General features: G+C 37.7%; 3 protein-coding genes across 8 annotated transcripts in view; 2 read left to right on the top strand and 1 right to left on the bottom strand.

Moving 5' to 3' along the window:
• Nucleotides 1–9,626, top strand: part of LOC131138235 (uncharacterized) — a 50,985-nt gene extending 41,359 nt beyond the window's left edge. For 2 of the 3 annotated variants that reach the window (XM_058087013.1, XM_058087003.1), the window contains 7 exons: nucleotides 1,017–1,201; nucleotides 1,291–1,490; nucleotides 1,583–1,751; nucleotides 2,999–3,108; nucleotides 3,204–3,329; nucleotides 6,791–6,920; nucleotides 7,039–7,262. In XM_058087013.1, the coding sequence (XP_057942996.1) occupies nucleotides 1,017–1,201; nucleotides 1,291–1,490; nucleotides 1,583–1,751; nucleotides 2,999–3,108; nucleotides 3,204–3,329; nucleotides 6,791–6,920; nucleotides 7,039–7,049 (931 nt within the window). In that variant the 3' untranslated portion in view covers nucleotides 7,050–7,262. Of the gene's footprint in view, nucleotides 1–1,016; nucleotides 1,202–1,290; nucleotides 1,491–1,582; nucleotides 1,752–2,998; nucleotides 3,109–3,203; nucleotides 3,330–6,790; nucleotides 6,921–7,038; nucleotides 7,263–9,520 lie in introns of those variants that run through there. The other variant, XM_058087022.1, reaches the window with a different exon arrangement.
• A 910-nt stretch (nucleotides 9,627–10,536) lies between these two features.
• LOC131135719 (agouti-signaling protein-like) lies at nucleotides 10,537–18,637 on the bottom strand. 3 transcript variants are annotated; one of them, XM_058081971.1, is made up of 4 exons: nucleotides 18,604–18,637; nucleotides 18,384–18,483; nucleotides 11,363–11,436; nucleotides 10,537–11,108 (listed from the first exon to the last, which is right to left on the bottom strand). In XM_058081971.1, the coding sequence occupies exons 2-4, from the start codon at nucleotides 18,481–18,483 to the stop codon at nucleotides 10,905–10,907; spliced, it is 378 nt and encodes a 125-aa protein (XP_057937954.1). In that variant the 5' UTR covers nucleotides 18,604–18,637; the 3' UTR covers nucleotides 10,537–10,904. The 3 variants fall into 3 exon arrangements, with proteins under 3 accessions (XP_057937954.1, XP_057937945.1, XP_057937936.1); XM_058081962.1 differs by having other exon boundaries at nucleotides 18,384–18,524; nucleotides 18,604–18,636; XM_058081953.1 differs by having other exon boundaries at nucleotides 18,384–18,610.
• LOC131135685 (receptor-interacting serine/threonine-protein kinase 2-like) overlaps nucleotides 14,591–23,913 on the top strand; it is a 27,383-nt gene continuing 18,060 nt past the window's right edge. For both annotated transcript variants that reach the window (XM_058081914.1, XM_058081896.1), the window contains exon 1: nucleotides 14,591–14,955. The gene's annotated coding sequence lies outside the window, so the exon portion shown is untranslated. The remainder of the gene's footprint in view (nucleotides 14,956–23,913) is intronic.

Raw genomic sequence — 23,913 nt, 5'->3', positions numbered from 1 at the left:
CAGATGCCCGGACTTTCTTCTTCAGTTTATTTTTGGTAGACAGCAGAATTCATAGTTACGTTTATCACAGCAAATTACAAAATAGCCCCAGACCATCACACTACCGCCACCATATTTTACTGTTGGTATGACGTTGTACTTTTACACCAGATGTAATGGGACACACACCTTCCAAAGAAAATTGATTTTTTTTCTCGACAAAAACTGCATATTCCCAATGGAAAATGCCTCAGTGTCTTTCTTACTCATTAACACTGACCTTAACTGAGGTAAGTTGCTGTGGGGTCTTTTGTGACCTCTTGGATGAGTCGTTGCTATGTTCTTGGACTAATATTGGTTCACCACAGTTCCATGTTTTCTCCACTTGTGAATAATGGCTCTCACTGTGGTTTGCTGGAGTACCAAAGCTTTGGAAATTGCTTCATAACCTTTCATTCATTCATTCATTTTCTACCGCTTTTTCCTCACGAGGGTCGCGGGGGTGCTGGAGCCTATCCCAGCTGTCTTTTGGGCGAGAGGCGGGGTGTACACCCTGGACTGGCCGCCAGCCAATCACAGGGCACATATAGACAAACAACCATTCATACTCACATTCATACCTATGGACAATTTGGAGTGGCCAATTAACCTAGCATGTTTTTGGAATGTGGGAGGAAACCGGAGTACCCGGAGAAAACCCATGCATGCACGGGGAGAACATGCAAACTCCACACAGAGATGGCTGAGGGTGGAATTGAACCCTGATCTCCTAGCTGTGAGGTCTGCGCGCTAACCACTCGACCGCCGTGCTGCCCGCTTCATAAACTTTTCCTGACTAAATTAAAGTATGTTTTAATGGGTGGATAATCACTTTTTCACGCAAGTTTCATTGAAAAATGATGTTTTGTTCATTTTGTGCATTTTATTAAATTGAAGTAGTATATTTGGAAATTGAAGAGTATATTTGGGCTTCTTATCTAATGTGTATCTCTGCAAAATGAAGGTGTAACATGTTTTAAGTTATCTTTTGTATACAGCGAGTGTTCTGTGGACGTATCTGTGCCACTGCCTGCCCTCCGCTGGACACGTTTGACTGAAGTCGGTGTGGTGGGGATGCTTTTAGAAGAGTGGCTGCTGAGACCCTTGCAAAGCCTCGCCTCCGTTAGACCCACGGCTGAACTTTACCGCCTCAAGAGGAAGATCATGGATAGTCCCTTTCTTCGTAAGAATAGCGTGTCATTGTTTTGAAAAGCTGCTGACGTACCACTCGATGAGAGTGACTGAAAATACGTTTTCTTTTGTCTCCGAAAGACCAAGCGCTGCTGGTGGCCGATCAGTTTGTCGTTACATTTGATGGCCATCTTTATGAGCTACCAAGATCGTGTCCACTTCTGTTGGCCCAAGACATCAGTGCTGATCCCACATTTACACTTCTGCTCAATACACCCCCACACACCCTTCTCTTGATCAGGATGTCCAACAGCACTGTCAGCATTCAGCGCAATGGACAGGTAAATGCATGAAAAAACAGCCGTCTACATATATATTATATAAATATATATATATTATAACAAAGCAAATACAAATGGTGTTTGTGTTACAGGTGAAAGTTGGATGCGACAACACAGTGACACACACGTGGCACGGTGACGGTGGTCTAACTGTTCAAAGGGCATCACGCACTGTGTACGTGTCCAATCACGATGGGGTGTCGGTGTCATGTGACCTGAGACTTGAACTGTGCAGCTTGACTCTGGATGGATGGTTTCATGGTAGGGAAATGAAACACAGTCATTCCTCACCACTTTGCAGTTAGAATTTGGCATATCGCATTTAAAAAAATATATTAACTAATAAATCGATATGACCTATTGTTAGTTAAAACATGTATATTGGAGCAAAATCTACATATTTCTAATCAAATCAAATCAACTTTATTTGTATAGCACTTTTCCTGCAAAGACATGCAACACAAAGTGCTTTGCAGAATTAAAAACAATTACCACAATTAAAAGGAAAAACAAATACTAAGAAAGCCCCACCCTCCATACTAGACACACACACACAATCACACACAGTAGGGATACATGCCATCGGGGGACCATCACCCGGGCGCCCCCCGACTCCGACAGACGGGCGGACCCCCACAAACCTAAATTAAGTATTTTAAAGCACAAGAAGCAATTTATCAGTGTCCTAACTGTGTTTATTTTGTCTAAGTCATGGAAGTAAAACGCTTGTCTGTGTAGCATTATACAGTGTGCATACAAGGAACAGCCTTTTCCAGTCTTCTGTATCATTTCGTCTTGTGAACTGAATGTCTTGAGACACCGCTAGTTGATACCTAAATTAATCTAAGTAACTCATACTGTACACAAAACACATAGAGATGAATATTACAGTAATAACAAAATACATAACATACAAGACACAGAGAACAATTCCCTATCTTTATCTTCTCCTGAATAAACATAAGGTTCACTGGGATCACGTTGATTCTGGTCCGCCAGCCGAAGCTGCCAAGTTATTACCGTCATTTTCATAGAAGCAGATCCTTTAACATGTTCAAGGATACGACATTTATCTTTAATGTTAAGACCAAAAGTGTGGCCAATATTGGTGGGGTGGGTGTTTCTCGTCTTTATGGATCTTTTCATTATGTTCATTTTCACTTCCATGGTGATGACTTTTTGTTTCCTCCAGAAGATCCTCCCATTCGCTTGGGAGACATAATGCAAAAAGTTTTTAAAGAATTAATAAGCAATATTATACACTTCATTCACTTTATTGGTGTTCATCTGCTGCCGCTGCATCCTTGCAGCGTGTATTCATTCACTGTGCAATCCCAGTCTAATCCCAGCTGACGTTCCCTACTAGTGGGTGAACGATCCAACGCTTCACGGCGATAGGAAGAGCCGACACCAACGTTGCTATGAACGCTTGGCCGCCACCAGCCTGTATTATGCAATTGTATTGTAAAAATGAATGTACAAATGGAACAGTGTATTCATGTGCACAGGCATGATTACTGGTTTGCTGGGGACCAATGACAACGAAGCAGGAAATGACTCACCTTTGTCTGATGGTTCCCAAGCTGGAAACATGAAGGACTTTTTTCACAGCTGGCAGGTGAGTTCGTACAACTTCTCTGTTACATAACAATGAACGACAGGAGCTTTGTTGCTATGGCATTTCTCAAACGCTGCCGCAACGTTTGTGTCTAGATGAGCTCGGATTGTGTAGCTTCCACACCCAAACAGGAAGATGTTTCCAACACAGCCACGAGGGCAGCGACATGTGATTTTCTCTTCTCCTCTCACGAGTCTCCTCTGAGTTCCTGTTTCAGGGTGGTGAGTATGAAATCAGAGCTGACATGGTGATGAGCAAAAAGGGGGATGTCGAGTGGTGTTGACCCCCCAGGAAACAAGTACTGGTTTGAGTGCCCCCTAATGGATTTGGCATGGATGTCATCAAGTAATCACTGAAATAATCAGTGAAAAGACTTGAAAATGTAGAAGAAATGTGTTGAACTATCGAGAATGTGTATTTTCACATGTATTTGTTTAAAAACAAGCTTATTATTTGTGGTTGCATCAGAATTGGGTATGGTTCAAATACAATGGTTGCCTTATTTAGTTACACAACTGGGGTACAATCAAACCTTACCTTTGTGAAGGCAGAACAACCATTGTATTTTTTTTAACATTGTACTTTATTTGCATACAGTGGAACCTTGGTTAGCGTCATTAATCCATTCCAGAAGGTCCGACTCTAATCAAATCCCTTTTTCCTAACAATGTCAATTCAATGAATACACTCCACAATGCCTAAAAAGTTAACACAAAACATATTTGTATAGTTTTACGTGCAGACATTGGCTTCTAAATACATAGAAATGATGACTGAAAGGGCTAAATGAACATGTAAGGTTACTTTTACCGTCATTGAAGACTAAATTCTTCAACATCGGGTTTTTTGTTGAATTCAATCATGTTTCTCACCTTGGAAACTTAAACTATATTATGGAAAGCAGGAAGTGAACAAATGTAACAGTTACTGATTGTAAAAGTACCAGATGGAGGGGTAGGATTTAGTAAGCTTTGCTTCTTCCTACTCCTTTTGGACATGTGGAACTGTGAACTGATTATGTGATGCATTCAATTGTAATCTGATGCATGTTCAAATGAAATAAAACCGTTACTATTACCATTTATCTTTTCACCGCGGCTGCAAAATAACCCACAATGGAGCCAAAGAAAGTGCCAGCATTGAAGAAATAACCCATAGCAAAACACAAGAGCGGCTATTCTTGGACATTAATCATCATCAAACTAATTTACATTTTTGTCTATAACAACACAACTGAAAACAAAACGCAGTTTTTAATTGAAACTTTTTATGAAGGGAGAAATAATATCCAAACCTACATGGCCCTGTGTGAAAAGTGATTGCCCCCCCGGAATCATCCTGGAAAAAGGTCAGAAAGCCATTTCTAAAGCTTTGATCTCAAGAGCACAGCGATGAATCATCCAAGAGGTCACAAAAGACCCCACAACAACATCCAAACAACTGCAGGCATCCCTTGCCTCAGCTTCAAGTGTTCCAAGATCAAAACCACTGCCAGGCCTTTGGGAAAATACTCTTGGAAGGTGTGTGTCCCATTACATCTAGCATTAAAGTAATGCTACATTTCAGAAATAGAACATTATACCAACAGTAAAATATGGTGGTGGTAGTGTGAAGGTCTGGGGCTGTTTTGCTCCTTCAGGACCTGAAAGACTTGCGGTGATAAATTAAAGCGTGAATTCTGCTGAAGGAGAATGTCCGGCCATCTGTTGGTGACCTCCAGCTGAATCCAACTTGGGTTGTACAGCAGGACCTGACCTGGATCCTATTGAGATGCTGTGGCATGACCTTAAAAAGGCTTCATGTTACTGAATGACAACAATTCTGCAAAGATGAGCGGGACATTGCAAGTTATCACAAACGCTTGATTGCAGTTGTTGCTGGTAAAGGTTGACTAATATTTACATTTGTTTTATGATCTGATTCAGCAAAGATGAGTGGGACAAAATTCCTCCTCAGCGCTGGAAGAGACTCGTAAACGCTTGATTGCAGTTGTTGCTGCTAAGGGTGACCCAACCAGTTATTAGTTTTAGTGGGCAATCACTTTTTCACACAGGGCCATGTAGGTTTGGGTGTTTTTTCACCCTGCATAATGAAAGGTTTCATTTCAAAACTGAATTTATGTTCAGTTGTGTTGGCATTGCCTAATATTTACATTTGAATAAACAAACCCAGGTAAAATTCTGGCGTAAACCTACTCCAGAAAAAGTGAATGCAAACTGATGCATACACTAACCAAGGTTCCACTGAATAGTGATAAACCTAAAGAGAACAGTTGTAGCAGTAGCAGTAGTTAACATGCATAAATAAATTAATAATATCTTGCTATATTATTAAATTAGACGAAACCATGTTACACAAACATAAAAAAATCTACATCATAATTGTGTTTGAGTGTGGAACATGCCCATTTTTCAACGGTTGGCTGATTAAGAGCTAAAATGCTTCAGGACGTCTCTAAAATTCTAGGGGCATAAATATATGTATGAATTATGGGTACATTGGAACAGAAATAACTTGTTCTGGGAACGTGATAAACCACACCATGTTTGTTTGCATGTCATGTTACTCTGAGAGAGCCATGCATAAACATAAATGACACCATAATGGGGGGGGGGGGGTGACCATTCATCCACTGTAACGATGTATGGATTTGTATTTCTATGATCCAACTACATTGATCTGTATTCAGGAAGTGTCCATTCCGGATGACATATATTGATCTAACATCATTTTAAAGGTGGCGGCACGGCGATTGAGTGGTTAGCGCGCAGACCTCACAGTTAGGGGACCAGGGTTCAATTCCACCCTCGGCCATCTCTGTGTGGAGTTTGCATGTTCTCCCCGTGCATGTGTGGGTTTTCTCCGGGTACTCCGGTTTCCTCCCACATTCCAAAAACATGCTAAGTTAATTGCCGACTCCAAAAATTGTCCATAGGTATGAATGTGAGTGTGAATGGTTGTTTGTCTATATGTGCCCTGTGATTGGCTGGCATCCAGGGTGTAAACCCGCCTCTCGCCCGAAGACAGCTGGGATAGGCTCCAGCACCCCCGCGACCCTCGTGAGGAAATGCGGTAGAAAATTTATGAACAAATGTTTTAAAGGTAATCAATTGATTTGATTACCTGTGCTGTCCAGTATCCGGGTGTCGATTTACAGTCCCACTGGGTGAATCTTTGACTAAAACCGGGCTAACACTGACTACGGTGCAGCTCTGGTCCTGATCCGGTCCAGAGTGTCACAAAGTGCCAATGACATTGAGTCCTGTAGACCACTAGTTTGACCACCAGGTCTGTGGATTTTTTCCGTTGTGCCGGGATTTTTAGGTTTAGCTGAATCGCACGGCCATACCAGAGCCTGCACCGGATTTAGTGTGAACCCGGGGTTCGATTTGAAGTTGTATCATTCTAAATGAACCAATAGCATCCTTGAATCGTATCGGATAAATTATAAAATAAATCGTTACACCTCGAATACTCACTACTAGTGAATGATAATATAAGATGATGGTTAGAACAGATGGAATCGGAGTCACGGTCTAGCCTTTACCCTGGTTCTTAGGCTAGCAAACACTGCATATGCTATTTTTCTTTCAGTACCCCAGTGGTTGTAATCTCAATTTATCATCCCTTGCACTTTGTCATCTAAATATGAAAATTGAGACTTGTTTGTCCGTGCCATCAGGTGGATCCCAGTCAGTTCTCGGTTTTATGCTCCGAGTCAAGCTCCTCCGCAGCCCCTTGCCGATTAGCATCTGCTTTTGTTCATCTGTGCCAGCGCAACTACATACCATTGGAAGTCCCCGTCCAGTGCTGTAAGTTCGGCATGTGTATGATGAGACTCATACTTAGTCCAAGCCTTGATTAGTTTGCAGTCATGCATACTGAAGCAGATGTTTCATAGTTCTTCTTGTCGTCTTGGTTTTCTGTTAGTAAAAGGGTGAAGATGGCTGAATTGGTGAAGAGTGGCGAAGAGAGAGATGACATTCGTGCTCCAGAAAACTCTTTTGCTGAATTACTACGAACCGACATGAAGTATGCAATTGTGTACACAAGGACATGTCATTCCTGTGTACAGCCGTAATGTGAATGATCTGTTTATTGTTAATGACAAGACCTATTTTTTTCATTTATTGTACAGTACAATCAATGTGATCTATGACCGACTTGCGTGCAAATTGATTAAATTCTGGAAATTTGACCGTTAACTTTGCTGCTTCATTTGCTCCCTGAAAAACAGGAATGTGTTCAGTTTGATGTATGATGTATAAACATCCAACGTGGACGCGCTGAAGGACTGAAAGTGTGTTCAGCTTTACCCGACCACGATGGTGGTCACACAGCAGGAAAAGCTCCAAAAATGTTTCTCAAGCTTACAGTAAATGTTTCGGATTATCCAACAATATTACAACAATATATTATTAATATTAATAATGACAACACAACTGAAGAAAAGATGTTTTTAAGTGAAACTTTTTATTATTAAGAAAGAAAAAACATAGCCCTGTGTGAAAAAGTGATTGCCCCCTAAACCTAATAACTGGTTGTGTCACCCTTAGCAGCAACAACTGCAATCAAGCGTTTGAGATAACTTGCAATGAGTCTCTTCCAGAGCTGTGGAGGAATTTCCGATTTTTAGCACGTTTGCCACACTTGTATGTTTCAGATCATCAAACAAATGTAAATATTACTCAACCTTTACCAGCAACAACTGCAATCAAGCGTTTGAGATAACTTGCAATGAGTCTCTTCCAGCGCTGTGGAGGAATTTCCTATTTTCAAACAAATGTAAATATTAGTCAACCTTTACCAGCAACAACTGCAATCAAGCGTTTGAGATAACTTGCAATGAGTCTCTTCCAGCGCTGTGGAGGAATTTCCTATTTTCAAACAAATGTAAATATTAGTCAACCTTTACCAGCAACAACTGCAATCAAGCGTTTGTGATAACTTGCAATGAGTCTCTTCCAGCGCTGTGGAGGAATTTCATATGTTTAGCATGTTTGCCGCACTTATGTTTCAGATCATCAAACAAATGTAAATATTAGTCAACCTTTACCAGCAACAACTGAAATCAAGCGTTTGTGATAACTTGCAATGAGTCTCTTCCAGCGCTGTGGAGGAATTTCCTATTTTTAGCAAGTTTGCCACACTTATATGTTTGAGATCATGAAACAAATGTAAATATTAGTCAACCTTTACCAGCAACAACTGCAATCAAGTGTTTGTGATAACTTGCAATGAGTCTCTTCCAGCGCTGTGGAGGAATTTCCTATTTTTAGCATGTTTGCCGCACTTATGTTTCAGATCATCAAACAAATGTAAATATTAGTCAACCTTTACCAGCAACAACTGAAATCAAGCGTTTGTGATAACTTGCAATGAGTCTCTTCCAGCGCTGTGGAGGAATTTCCTATTTTTAGCAAGTTTGCCACACTTATATGTTTGAGATCATGAAACAAATGTAAATATTAGTCAACCTTTACCAGCAACAACTGCAATCAAGTGTTTGTGATAACTTGCAATGAGTCTCTTCCAGCGCTGCGGAGGAATTTCCTATTTTTAGCATGTTTGCCACACTTGTATGTTTCAGCTCATCAAACAAATGTAAATATTAGTCAACCTTTACCACCAACAACTGCAATCAAGCGTTTGTGATAACTTGCAATGAGTCTCTTCCAGCGTTGTGGAGGAATTTCCTATTTTTAGCATGTTTGCCACACTTATATGTTTCAGATCATGAAACAAATGTAAATATTAGTCAACCTTTACCGGCAACAACTGCAGTCAAGCGTTTGTGATAACTTGCAATGAGTCTCTTCCAGCGCTGTGGAGGAATTTTCTATTTATAACATGTTTGCCACACTTATATGTTTCAGCTCATCAAACAAATGTAAATATTAGTCAACCTTTATCAGCAACAACTGCAATCAAGCGTTTGTGATAACTTGCAATGAGTCTCTTCCAGCGCTGTGGAGGAATTTTCTATTCATAACATGCGTTCCAAAAACATGCTAGGTTAATTGGCCACTCCAAATTGTCCATAGGTATGAATGTGAGTGTGAATGGTTGTTTGAATCTGTACTGAGGTCATTGTTTCTCTCTAACTTAACTCTAAGTACTACTGCTTGTCCAGTACATCCATCTGTATTGTGTCTTCTTCTGTGGGCTTTCCCCCTTTGTTGGTGTCTGGCCTTCCCAAGACTGTCATGTTCTTGGCAGCGTTGACCTCAACATGTTCCTCTTGGCCACGCATTCACATTTGTCTTCAGTTTGTCATAGTTTGTGTAAGTGCCACAGTTTGTCATTCCTTCAGTAGATCTGACCAGCGTGGAATCTGGTGCCTGCTTACAAAAGAGGAATTGTTCCCCCGGTCAATTTAGTTTCTGTCACTCATTATTATCTCTCTGTTCAGGAATTTCTCTTTATCTACTACACTACTACTATCTTCCCACACTTCCAACCTCCTCACCATTCATTTCAATGATGCTCATCCCCGGGGCTAGTTACTCCACTCCACTTCTACGACTACTCTTCTCCGTGGGCAAAGGTGAGATTATGACTTTTCTCTCATGAATTTACCACTTTATTCACAAAATTTCGGATTTCTTTTTTCAATATAACTTTTGAAGTATCATGAAGTACCAGCAACGTTATTTACCTGTATCAAACTTATGACTGCCATACTGTTGCTTACAAGGAACTCATCGGCACTGCTAATGCTGGCTCAGCAGTTTGCTACCAGCCAATCACAGGGCACATACAGCCAAACAACCATTCACACTCACATTCATACCTATGGACAATTTGGAGTCGCTAATTAACCTAGCATGTTTTTGGAATGTGGGCGGAAACTGGAGTAGCCGTAGAAAACTCACACATGCACGGGGAGAACATGCAAACTCCACACAGAGATATCCGAGGGTGGAATTGAACTCGGGTCTCCTAGGTGTGAGGTCTGCGCGCTAACCACTAGGCCGCCGTGCAGCCCCTTCATGATATTGTCTTACATCACATGCAAACTCCACACAGAGATGGCCCAGAATGGAATCGAACTTGTGTCTCCTAGCCGTCTGGCCTGCGTGCTAACCTTTCCAGTCATTTCTATAAAATACAGGTTTAAAATAAGTATGAAAATGTTTTTAGAATTAATTAATACACATAATTAATGACTATTTTAGAGACGTTTGTTAAGGCAATCTATTCAGGAAATGATGAGGAACATAACTGCATGCATACAAATAATTACAATATGTTACTTCAAATACATTAAATATCAAAACTGCAGTAAATAAGACCTCAAAAAAGTCAATATCTGACATGTAACTGTGTAATGAGAATATACCAAGGAGGAAGATGACTCAAATATTGCTACGTTTGTGTATTTACCACAAAACATAAACATTTATGAATGATAATTCAACAGCTGGACACAATAAACTATAACATATGCACTATAACATTAAAATTTGTCAAACATTTATTTGTCAAAGTTAAGCATACTAAAACATATTTGATGCAAAATGAAGTAAAATACATATATAAGACAGTCAGAAGACACATTGTGTACTACTATTTCAGGTAATATGAGTGTAAAGGTGACTATAGGGGTGCTATTTCATGTGTAGAGGGCTCTATTGGTGTGTAGAATTTTTTTTGACATAAGGAATCCTACATGACAGAAATTCACAGACGTGATTAACCGCAAAAAACGACTGTATATGAATTTCTATCATTTTTATACATTTCTTTTAAAACAGGCACACGCGTGTACAGTATACAGTATATGCGCCGTATGACTACATGGTGCCGATGCCGATACGCATCCGTGGGGTTTTCCTCCCCTTCAAACAGGAAGTATTCACCCTCCAGCAGTGGCAGACCATGTTGAATAACCGACAGCGGCAGGAAGAGCAGGGGTCGCAGCACGGCATGTGGGCGGAGCAGGTCTCCCGCAGGGGGCTGCAGCGACGCACGGGGGCGGCGTCCTCAGGCTTGTCTTTCTGGAATCACACAAATTGCGTTGCAGATTGCATAACATTAATGAGGCTTATGTTGCACGTTATAAACGCCCGCTGATGTGCTGTTGTGCTACATGTTGATGCCATTTATGTGTGTTATAGTTCATGCAGCTGGAGGAAGATCGACATGAATCCATATTAAGCAACAATCTACTGGATTCTCAATGTGAAAATAGACAATCTAGGAAACGGATGGAAAATTATAATTTAAGTTGAAGAAATGAACAAAAACCTACATGAGCCGGATTCTCCGCTGGCCTTGAGGTCTTTTGTCTTGCAAATAGCCGTCTGGTCTTCATTTGGCTCCCAACTAAGATTGAATTGAAAAAAGGCAGTGTTTATTTTCCATATTTCACTTTTTTTTAACACTTTAATACAAAAAAAATAGTGTGAATAGTCCATAACCAGTTCATGGTGTGCCCATCTTCTTGCCAGACGTAATTTGGGATGGGTTTCAGCTCACTTTGGCAATATCGAAAATGGCTGGATGGAGGGAATAGCCTGTTTCTCTGCCAAAAGCAGCTACGGTGCACAAAGCAAAGTCCGTAACAGTTGGATCGTTTTTGTATCATATCAACGGTCGCTTGTTATACAAAACTAATATTATTTTTAATGACTTCATAACAGGGCTGCTTAAGTGGTTAGCATGCAGGCCCCACAGCTAGGAGACCCGTGTTCAATTCCACCATTGGAGTTTGCATGTTCTCCATGTGCAAAAACATGCTAGGTTAAATGTTGACTCCAAATTGTCCATAGGTATGAATGTGAGTGTGAATGGTTGTTTGTCTATATGTGCCCTGTGATTGGCTGGCCACCAGTCCAGGGTGTACCCCCGCCTCTCGCCCCAAGACAGCTGGGATAGGCTCCAGCACCCATCCCGACCCTCATGAGGATAAGCGGTAGAAAATGAGCCACACACAGTGGAATCTTGGTTCGCGTTATGACTCTTTTCTCATAAATGTAATTTTTTTTGTAAATTTATGTCTTTTTTCTAAATGAACGACTTTATTATCGTGAATGTACAAATTTGTTCTTGTAATATTACAACTTTTTACTTGTAAGTTTCTGACTTTTTTTCCTCGTAATGTTACCGCTTTGTTCTCGTAAATTGTTCTTGTAAATTCCAGACTTTATTCCCATAAAATTATGACTTTTTTTCTCTAAAATTTATGGATGTATTCTTGTAAACTTGTGATTTTTTTTTGTTCCTCACAAATTTCTGATGTTTTTGTTAGGGTACAACTTTTTCTAGTAAAATTTTAAAAAGGTAAAATTATGACTTTTTTGTGTGTAATTGTCAATTTATTACTTTTTTGTCACATATTTATGACCTTATTCTTGTAAATTTATGACTCTTTTCTCATAAATGTACTTTTATATACGTATTTTTTATTTACGACTTTATTATCCTAAATGTACAACTTTGTTCTTGTAATATTACTTTTTTTCTCGTAAGTGTCTGACTTTATTCGCTTCATGTTTAAGTTTTATTCTCATAAATGTACAACATTGTTAAAATTACGACAATTTTTGTCGTAAATGTATGGATTTATCCTTGGGAAATTGTTTTTTTTCCCCCTTATACATGGATGACTGTAAATTTCCTGTAAATTTACAACTTTTTTCTTAGAAAGTAAAAAAAAAACTTTTAATTTATTTTTCATTTACAAATTTATGACTTTGTAATCGTAAACATACAATTTTGCTCTTGTAATACTAAAACTTTTTTCCTCGTTTTATTCTCATAAATGTACAAAATTTATTGCAAATTCAGAACTTTAATCTCGGAAAATTACAAAAAATTTTCGAAAAATAAAAATTCATCCTTGTAAATTTTTTTATTTATTTATAGACATAATGTATTTAATTTTTGTCATATACAATTTACTCTTCTAAATTCACAACTTTTTTCTCATCATATTACAACTTTTTTCTCATAAGTTTATGACTTTATTTTCATAAATGTACAACTTTGTACTGGTAGTATAATAACTTGTTTTCTCATAAGTTTACGACTTTATTCTGCTAAAATTGCTGCTTTATTTCTCGTAAAATGAAGACATTTTTTTCGTAAAGTTATGTCTTTATGCTTGTAAATTTAAGACTTTTTTCCCCTCACAAATTTATGACCTTATTCTTGTAAGCGTACGACTCTTTTCTCAGAAATGTATGATTTTTGTGTGTAAATTTAGTAAAAACTACATTTTCAGCCATGCTCAAAACTTGAAGGGAGACGAAACATAATATTTGTATTTTTATGTTTGTAAAAGCTTAATTTAGGCCAAGAATATGTACAATTTCCTTAAATGGTATTGTTTTTATTAATAATAGACTGTATTCAACCATGAAACAGCAATCATTTCATAACAAACTATATGTATTTGGAATTGTTTTCTGCGTGTATAACTATAATTGTAAAACTAGCATATAAAAATGTGATTTGTGTTACCATTAGTTGCTTTCTGGAACATATTGATTGTATTTACATGATATTTTTATGTAAAAATGTGTTGACTTTGACTTTCCGATCTTCTGGACATACTAGTGTATGTCCCCGGAGCATGTCCAAGACCACCCAACACGAGAAGCAGCTATCATCTCCCTCACTTAGTAGACAGCAGTCTCCTTGGATATTTTCTGTAGCAACCTAAGAATTTATCTTGGACTTCTCCAACCTTGGCAGACGCCACCTCCTCCTGATATAAAAGCCTTGACCCTGAATCAGCCCACAGAGGTGCGCCCGGCTTTGTGATGATCGGGGGATACAAGAGAGTGAACAAATGATGTTCTGGAAAGCAAAAACAAACTTGACCATTTCAACCGGTAGTTACTGTCATAACACACCATTCACGGGGATTCACCTTCCATTGGCCTCTTCTAAGCAACAAGGAACATTTCACTCGAATGTCACATACATCTTACATAAATCTCTTAAATATATGAAATATTCCAGTTAATTTCATCATAATTTTACAATAATAAAGTTTACAAGAATTGTACAGCATTGTAAAGGTGACCTTCAACTGCTCTGTTTTGCGTCTGGCAACCTGGTGGCCCCTGGGGTCGACTGAGCCCCCACCTGTGTCACTCCTTTCCCCCACCACACTACCTCACCACCAGTATCATCACTGGTAATGTACTTTAAACCTGGATTTGATGCAACTTCAGATAAGATGACATAAGAGCCTTTTTGACTCCGGTTCCTTGGTGACTGTGATCAGAGGTAAGACTTTGATGGGTTAGGGTTAAATAACAAATAACATGACTCTACAGTACATTACTGTAAATAACCATCATCTCTTAACAATTTAAAGTATCTCTTCAAGGACTCTTCAATTAACTGAGCTTTCCGGGATACCTGCTATCCAGTCAGATAGATGTTTGGATACTAAGAGTGTGGAAAATCATCGATATTAAACAATACATTGATGCGCATGCGCGCGATGAGAGCGCATGGGCTCATTCACTGGGTGAAATCGAAACTCATCGCGACGCGTTTGTTGGTATCGGTAAAATCCGATACATGCGCCGTTTTATTAATGTTCAACTTCCCCCTATATGCTGTTCCCCAGGTGCCATGAATGCACCATCATTATTTGGCGGTTAGTATTGAATACGGACGGAAGCAGTGAGGCACATACAAGTACTAGTAAAACAGCATGGACAAAGCTAGTTCCTAGCTAGCAGCAGCGAGGAAGTTTCTATATTTAACCCCCCCCCCCAACGTTAGAATTGTATGTTTGGAAACACTACGGAGGAAAGCTCGACAAAACGCCCCCCCCCCGACCAGGAACTAGGTCGGACACCGGGGAAGAACCAAGCAAATCAGGTCAGTGGATCTTCATACTTTCCAAATTGTCCAGTAGTTATTTGTCCTCCCAAACAAGTTTAAAACTGAGGAAGGTCTCGAGCTGCGTGTTACGTCATATCTGAGCGTGCGCTGAAATGTAAACAGGAAATGATCAAATTCAATCTTGCTCATATTTTACAATTACACTCGGGGCATGTTTTATATAGCTATATATTTTATTTTGTAAGAATATTTGGGTCCATGTATACGTGGCTAGTGTTGTGCAAGTTCACAGTTCTCAGGAACTAGTTCAAAATTCAATTCACACAGTATAAATGTGAATAATTTACATTCAAAGTTTAGTGTTTACAACCATGTATGTAGTGGAAATGTAGATAAATATTGAAAGTGGTTTTAGTAAGGCTTTTTAGTCGTCTGTTTACTCATCCTATATTAACAAATGGAATATTTTCACAGTTATGGCATAGAAAACCTGTTTGTGATGTTCTATATATGTTTTTTTTAACATTACAAGGGTCCCTTTACATTTGTATTCTACAGTATAGTAGATATAATCGAGAAAAAACATATAAGACATAAGTAAGATAACACAGCATACGAGATTGTCTCATGAATGTATAGTAATGGCAGCTTTAAATGGCTTTACACTCGTAATACCCAATATAGTAGACATAATAAAAGTAAATGAGCCATTTAAAACGTAAATAAAAGCCTGGTTTGTGTGTGTCACATTTGGCATCACGTCTGGTCCTTGTCTCACCCAACAGCGTCACCTAGTGGCCAATGTACAGTACTACATTCACAATTAGGATGCATCTGTCTTCGTATTTGTATTTAAGTTCATTTATTTAGTTTATGTAGCCATTTTTATGCTTGAAAATTGATTTTTTGTAGCCATATTTGTAGTACAGACAACCCTGGCTTTAGACTCAACAGATCTCGCTTTTCATAATTATTATCATTAGACAAATAATTTTTGTGAGGCTGTCCTTCCTAAAACGGTTGCATATGGAGTCAACTTTGACTCCAGAATGCCAACAAATATGCAAATACAATGCCGCAGGGGGACAGAAATGATATGTCGGACTAAGACCGAATTCCTGTTCATTCCATGGACGTCACTTAGTCTATTTTAGAGTGGATTGAGCCCCCCCATAAAAGGTTTCAGCGAGACAGAGAAGAGTGAGTCAGATAACAAGTCCTGATAAACCTGTCAGCAAAATCTTTCAACGAGCAATAAGTTACTTTTACTGTTTCAGAGAACAGTTGTATTTCTCTTGTCTGTGTTTATTCTTGGCTCAGCTGTCTTGGTGCTGTGACTGAGCAGTGGCAAAGAGTGACATTCCCATGGAAAGACCTACTGTATACACAGTGCTTCCAATAGTCTATATAGGCTCTGGTCATAAAATTATAAAAATTATTACTTTTTTTTTCATCATAAATGTTCAGATTTATTCTTGTAAATTTGTGATATTTTTCTCGTAAATGTTCGGATTTATTCTTGTAAATTTGTGATATTTTTCTCGTAACTGTTCGGATTTATTCTTGTAAATTTGTGATATTTTTCTCGTAAATGTTCGGATTTATTCTTGTAAATTTGTGATATTTTTCTCATAAATGTTCGGATTTATTCTTGTAAATTTGTGATATTTTTCTCGTAAATGTTCGGATTTATTCTTGTAAATTTGTGATATTTTTCTCGTAAATGTTCGGATTTGTTCTTGTAAATTTGTGATATTTTTCTCGTAAATGTACAGATTTATTCTTGTAAATTTGTGATATTTTCTCTCACAAATTTCTGATGTTATTCTTGTTTATGACTTTATTCTCATGAAATTACAAAAAAAATCATAAAAGTACGACTTTTTTCTCGTTTATTATTTAAAAACTATGACTTTTTCTCACATATTTATGACATATATATGTACAACTTTGTTTTTTGTTTGTAATTTTTTTTAGTTTCTGTCTTTATTCTTGTAAATGTATGGATTAATTCTTGTGAATTTTAGATTTTTTTTCCTCACATATTTCTGATGTTATTCTTGTTTATGACTTTATTGTCATAGAATTACAAAAAAATCATAAAATTACGACTTTTTTCTTGTTTATTATTTAAAAACTATGACTTTTTCTCACATATTTATGGCCTATATATGTACAACTTTGTTCTAGAAATTGTTTCTTTTTTTCTAATTTTTTTTTATAAGTTTCTGTCTTTATTCTTGTAAATGTATGGATTTATTCTTGTCAATTCTAGATTTTTTTTTCCTCACATATTTCTGATGTTATTCTTGTTTATGACTTTATTCTCATAAAATTACAAAAAAATCCTAAAATTACGACTTTTTCTCGTTTATTATTTAAAACTATGACTTTTTCTCACATATTTATGACCTATATATGTACAACTTTGTTATAGAAAATTGTTCTTTTTTTCCATTTTTTTATAAGTTTCTGTCTTTATTCTCGTAAATGTATGGATTTATTCTTGTGAATTTTAGATTTTTTTCCTCACATATTTCTGATGTTATTCTTGTTTATGACTTTATTGTCATAAAATTACAAACAAATCATAAAATTATGACTTTTTTCTTGTTTATTTTTTAAAAACTATGACTTTTTTCCCACATATTTATGACCTATATAGTATGTACAACTATGTTCTAGAAATGTTTTCTTTTTTTCTAATTTTTTTCTAAAAGTCTTTATTCTCGTAAAAGTATGGATTTATTCTTGTGAATTTTAGATTTTTTTTCCTCACATATTTCCGACATTTACGACTTTATTCTAAGAAAAGATTATTATACATGTATTACTTTTAAAAATTACAATAATATTAATATTCATTATGAATTACTATGAATTATTAATCATTAGTAGTATTATGTGAATTCATTTACTTTTTCCACAATCTAGTTTTCCATTAAAACTTTATTTTCCTTGCTAAATAATATTGTTTTTCTTTACTATTTATGTAAATATTTAATATTTAAATATTTATACGACTATTTTTCTATTTATTCTTGTAAAATTATGATCAAAATTATGACTTTTCATTTCATATTCTTGTAACATTTCTGCTGATTTATCAATTGTTGCTGTTGCGGGTATTTTTCTATTTCAGCGAGTGGCCCACTAAAGAGAGAGTCCATGTGTAAAACATATGTATTTGCTTTGTTTACATTAGCCGTATTATGAATCGTTGTGCTGTCTGCAGCACACATGCAATCCTGGCCAAAAATGTAGGGAGTAACTTCAACTCGCTTCAACGTGCTTCAGTATGCTTACTGCTTCATTTTTCTTCCTTTTTTGATCCCCATAAAAATGCCTGTTTTTTTTTTCATAATACAACCGACATGCTAATGTTTTCTTCAAAGATGCATGGGCAACTGACATAACCAAAAACTCCAAGTTCCCTTTTTCAATGTCAAGTATGAACTTCTCACCTGTGTCATTATAACTCCGCCCCACATTCTTGGTGTCCACGATGCAGCAGAGATGGATGACGAGCAGCAACAGGCAAAAGAGTTTCCCTGTCAGCTTCATCTTGGTCATGATGGAGAGATGATGGAGAGAGAGAGAGAGATCTGTGAATGAAAACAGTCGCTCGCTGCCGCCACTGCCGATTGCAAAACTGTGAAGGGAAAAGGAGCAGCCAAGACTCACATTTTCTTCTCGCTGTGGCTCACTTGATCAAGAGTCCTACTAATCTGAGAAGATTACACTCTGCTTTGACTTAAGTGTACTCGGTAGGCTCCGCCCACCTGCTTGAACTACTGACGGATGATGCAGTCAAGGACACTTGGTTGCCCTGGTAACATGCGGAATGAGAAGCAAGCTACTGACTTTAAAGGAACAAGATGACCAAATAATTAATTGAATTAATTATGTTACATTGTATAATTAACTCAAGCCATGGTTTTCTGTTATGGTGTTTATTCTCTGTTTATTCTGACCTGGACACATCAGGAGCTGTGCGATTCCAACACTAAATATGTTTCTCCAACACCAAACTAACACGCGAGATGCGTTCATGAACACTTTGGACATCACAGTAGCGTTTTTTATTCTTTTACTATATGTGTGGTCTGAATAGATAAGTAGATATTCTTATCACTCGCTTTGTAACGCTTAATGCGGACGTATAATTTGATAAGTATGTTCAAAAAGAGGCTGGTCGAGTGGTTAGCGCGCAGGCATCACAGCTAGGAGACCCGAGTTCAATTCCATCCTCAGCCATCTCTGTGTGGAGTTCTCCCCGTGTATGTGTGAGTTTTTTCCAGGTACTCCGGTTTCCTCCCACATTCCAAAAACATGCTAGGTTAATTAGCCACTCCAAATTGTCCATAGGTATGAATGTGAGTGTGAATGGTTGTTTGTCTATATGTGCCCTGTGATTGGCTGGCCACCAGTCCAGGGTGGACCCCGCTTCTGGTTCGAAGACAGCTGGGATAGAATGAATTAATTTTCGGAAAGCTCATAAAATTCACTCAAAAATTGTATTGTATTGTCTTTAATTACGTGGTGTCCTTGAACGCAGCCCCTCATTGCTCATAATAACAGTTAAAGTCTGACTCAATTATTCTTCTATTTAAAAAAGCAGTGTTAGCTCAACAGATTTTGAGACGTGTGTGCCATCTCTTTACATTTTCAGTTCATTTTTCATACAAATGTATATATTTCAGTGAAATACAGTAAAAAAAACGGGCATATTTTAGTCATAGTGTGACATTGTGATTAATCATAATTAATTCAATTTAAAACTGTGATTAATGTGATTTATAAAATTGCAATCCTTTGACAGCCTTGGACTTTATATAATATTAGTTATTCCAATACAAGAGCAGTATCATATATCACATCCATAACATTTTGATTGAAAAATACTTTTTAAGACAAAATCTAAAAACTAAATCATACCGATAAATCATAAATCAACATTTGCATTTGAAAATAAGGGAGTAGCTCAGGAGGTTGGCGGTTCGATCCTCGCTCCCTCCACCCAGTCACTGTCATTGTGAATAAATAATGGGTGTGACTTTTGATGCCTTGAAAAGTGCTATCAAATCCATTATTATTATTATTATTACTATTATTATTATTATTATTATTATTATTACATCCCTCAGGACTGCATGGCTGATGTGCTGCACTTGTCCCGGCACACTGGTAAGGCTCACCACCAAAGAGTTAGACGGGGAAAAGAGCAAAATGTGAAACTTTCTAAGGGAAAAGCCTTAAATTTGACAAATATGTTCAAAATATGTATTTTTGAAAGCATTTTTTCAAGCAAAGCGCCTGAATTAGGTGGTCCAGTACCCCAAACTCCTATAGTTGATCCACAGTTCCACGCACAGGACGAAAACCACTATCCTCTTCCTGAATTAGCGATTTAGCTAACCAGCGGGCTCAGAAAAAAAGGATACCATGTACAGTATCTTCATTAATCACCATTATTATTAAAATTGCTTTCATAATTCCTCCTTTGTTGTTTGCTAAATTGCCCAACATTGAAACCACTTCAATGTTGTGTGTGCATCGCTTCAAGTTGTTGCTTTGACTCGTTTTTCTTTTTGTTGTATGAAGATGACCCGTATGTCTTATATTCATAATATTCATGCTCGCAAGCATATTGTTGCCAACATTATCATACAGGAAGTGGTCATAGGCAAACCTTTGGAATTGCTACTAGCAGCTTAGAAAAAAAAAACACTACAGCGAATAAAAGAGTGGAACCTCTGACCTCACTCAAGGCATGCTGGGAAACTCCTTTGGAAAAAGAATATTAATACAAATCGTTCATGAATATGAGTATGACAAGAAGCATCATTTGTCATCTTAGCTGTTATTTGCATGATAAAGCACATGCAACCTTTCCTTCTCCGGGAAAGCAGAGCATAAATATCACTGAATTAAAAAAAAATACACGCTAATATCGTGGCTCGATTATCGCTCCCTTGCTCTACCATGGCATTGGAAAAGAATCATTAATGAATAAATAATCTGCCTGCGCATTACAGGTAAGCATTGTGCTGTAAATCAAAAATAATAGAAGTGTAAGGGTGACTATAGGGGTGTTATTTCATGTCTACAAGGCTCTCTTAATGGTTCAAGTAAACAGTTTTTCTATGAAAATCTTCCATTTAATATATTCAATTTATATTCATTCATTCATTTTCTACCGCTTTTCCTCACGAGGGTCGCGGGGGTTGCTGGAGCCTATCCCAGCTGTCTTTAGGCGAGAGGCGGGGTACACCCTGGACTGGTGGCCAGCCAATCACAGGGCACATATAGACAAAAAAACAATTAAATTTATATATTATATTAAATTTCCATTTAATAACTGAATCCCGTGCAGACCTCACAGCTAGGAGACGAGGGTTCAATTCCACCCTCGGCCATCTCTGTGTGGAGTTTGCATGTTCTCCCCGTGCATGCGTGGATTTTCAACGGATACTCCGGTTTCCTCCCACATTCCAAAAACATGCTAGGTTAATTAGCGACTCCAAATTGTCCATAGGTATGAATGTGAGTGTGAATGGTTGTTTGTCTATATGTGCCCTGTGATTGGCTGGTGACCAGTCCAGGGTGTACCCCGCCTCTCGCCCAAAGACAGCTGTGATAGGCTCCAGCACCCCCGCGCCCCTCGTGAGGAAAAGCGGTCGAAAATGAATGAATGAATAATTGAATCCCACTGCTCCAAAATTGACTTGTCGCCGTCCGGTCTGGAACCAATTAACTGCCGTAAACGAGCGATGTACAGTACATACCTCTTTCCGCTTGACTTATATTCAGTGTTCAGTGAACATCATCTTGTGTTTATGGAGAAAAAAAAAATAAGGAAATTGGTCGCTTATGTTGGAAGTATTTACAATCACACATGAGCATCTCTGCATGATGTCTTTTAATGAAGCAGCAAAGCATCTTTGAATCATTGCAATCAAATGGCGCATATGCATCCGATTTGGTTTGAAATGAATTCAAGCAACCGTTTCCATTTAAACTCCAGCTAAAATAAAACAAGACAATGATTCTCACCTTTGAAGTCTGAACAATCAATCCAGCATAGCCACCCTCACTGACAAAGCATCTTTGATTTTCCAGTATCCCGTCGTGTTCTCTGTGAGCGTTTTTGTACTGTTTAAATGGTGAGATGTCGCAACACAGCTTGGAAATGCATTCATGTGTTTTTTGTTTTTTTTTTTGCACATATTTTTAATATGCACATTGACATCTACTTGGAGAATTAATTGGACTTAACTTGCAGGGTATGCTTTTAATTATAACGCAGGTGTCAAATGCAGTTCATTGAGCGCTGACCGCAACGTTCTACATCAGAGTTGGGATCACTTTGGATCCAGTGCTGGTAAAACAGAAACAAAAGCACAGTCAAATGAATGAAGCTCAGTAGGCTTGCAGGAAACCGACACCAAACCTTCCCAGTGGGGCAATTTATCCTCTAAACTTTGAGCTTTATATGGAGATTGCGATCTTTATTGGCAACTTACCGTACTGTTGATCATCAGGACTGGTTTAGAGCATCTGGAAATGCTTTGATGATGTATGGATACAAAATATCATATGCCTTTTAACAACATACACCCCCTGTTTGTACAGAATACTGTACGGAATAATGCAACAGCACAATGTACAATGTAACAACCAAGGCCAAGGCAGCCAAAACCATATAAATGATAATATAAATGATTTAAAAGAAGGAACACCAGTCCAAAAGAACAGTACATCACCTGTCAAAAACATATGTACGTCTGCAGAAAATGTCCTATTTTTTTTTTATTACTGTATGTAAAAGCTGCTTTAATATTTTTCTTATGAGGCTCTCCACTGTAAGACCCATTTCATTGAATAGGTTAAGTCTGTAAGTCAAATTTGTTGTGCAATAATCTATCATAAATAATAACAATATGTAATGATGGGGAATGACCTGTTCTGTTGTTCAGGGGAGGAGGGCAGTGATAGTAATCCGCCACTGAAACTGCTCTTCTGTCGGGAGATGATGCTGTGCGTTGGATTGAATTGGGTGAAATATTTTTTTTAAAGATTAAAAAGGCTTTAAAAATACTTTTAAAAGACTTTAAAAGGTTTTTTTAATGATTTTTTTTAAATGAGTAATATTACGAGACACAAACAAAACAACAAATAAAGTTGTTTTTTAGAAAATCATGTTCTAAAAAAATATTTAAAATAAGTTTTATGGGAGTAAAAGTTGTAATTATGAGACGAAAGTTGAAATATTATTTTAAAAAAATCATAAAAGAAAGTTTAAAAAAATAACATGTAATTGTTGGAACATTAGGTTGGCAAAAAAGTTATATTATGGGAATAAAGTCAAAATATTATGTGAAAAAAGTTGATATATTAAAGAAAAAAAGACATAATGAGAGACAAAACAAAAATTAGGTTGAGGACATTTTTTTTTTTATTTAACCGATGTATAGAATTCAATATTAACAAATGGAATATTTTCATAGTAAACTGTAACATCATTGTCCCTTTGCATAAAGATGACGTGCCATGTTTGTTTCGCTCATTCATCTGAAATGAAGTGAAAGAAAATGTTTAGAAAATGTTCCCTGGAATCTGATGGCCAAAAATGTGAGGCGTGCCAAACTACTAAAACCCAGATGTTGATTAGCTTGAGGTGGCTGCTCTGTCAAAACAACACATGTACTGTACTTGTCCCCTCCAGCTGCTCCTCAAAACATTTGTCTAGACAATTTTACTGACCATAACTGCATAACTTAACAAGCAGCTTTACAACATGCCACATGGAATAATTGCCGGGTTGCATGTGATGTCACATTCGGGCGCAGCCATCCTGGGTTGATCAGATGGGGGGGGGCAAACAAGCGTAGACATCAAGTGAAATCAGAGCAAAAATGACGCACACAACAAGGAAAATTTATACTTCATTCATTTTCTACCGCTTATCCTCACAAGGGGGTGTTGGAGCCT

Source organism: Doryrhamphus excisus, chromosome 1 (genome assembly GCF_030265055.1).
Source record: "Doryrhamphus excisus isolate RoL2022-K1 chromosome 1, RoL_Dexc_1.0, whole genome shotgun sequence".
Classification (NCBI taxonomy): domain Eukaryota; kingdom Metazoa; phylum Chordata; class Actinopteri; order Syngnathiformes; family Syngnathidae; genus Doryrhamphus; species Doryrhamphus excisus.
Note: the sequence above shows the minus strand (reverse complement) of the source record. Positions and strands in the feature narration are given on the sequence as shown.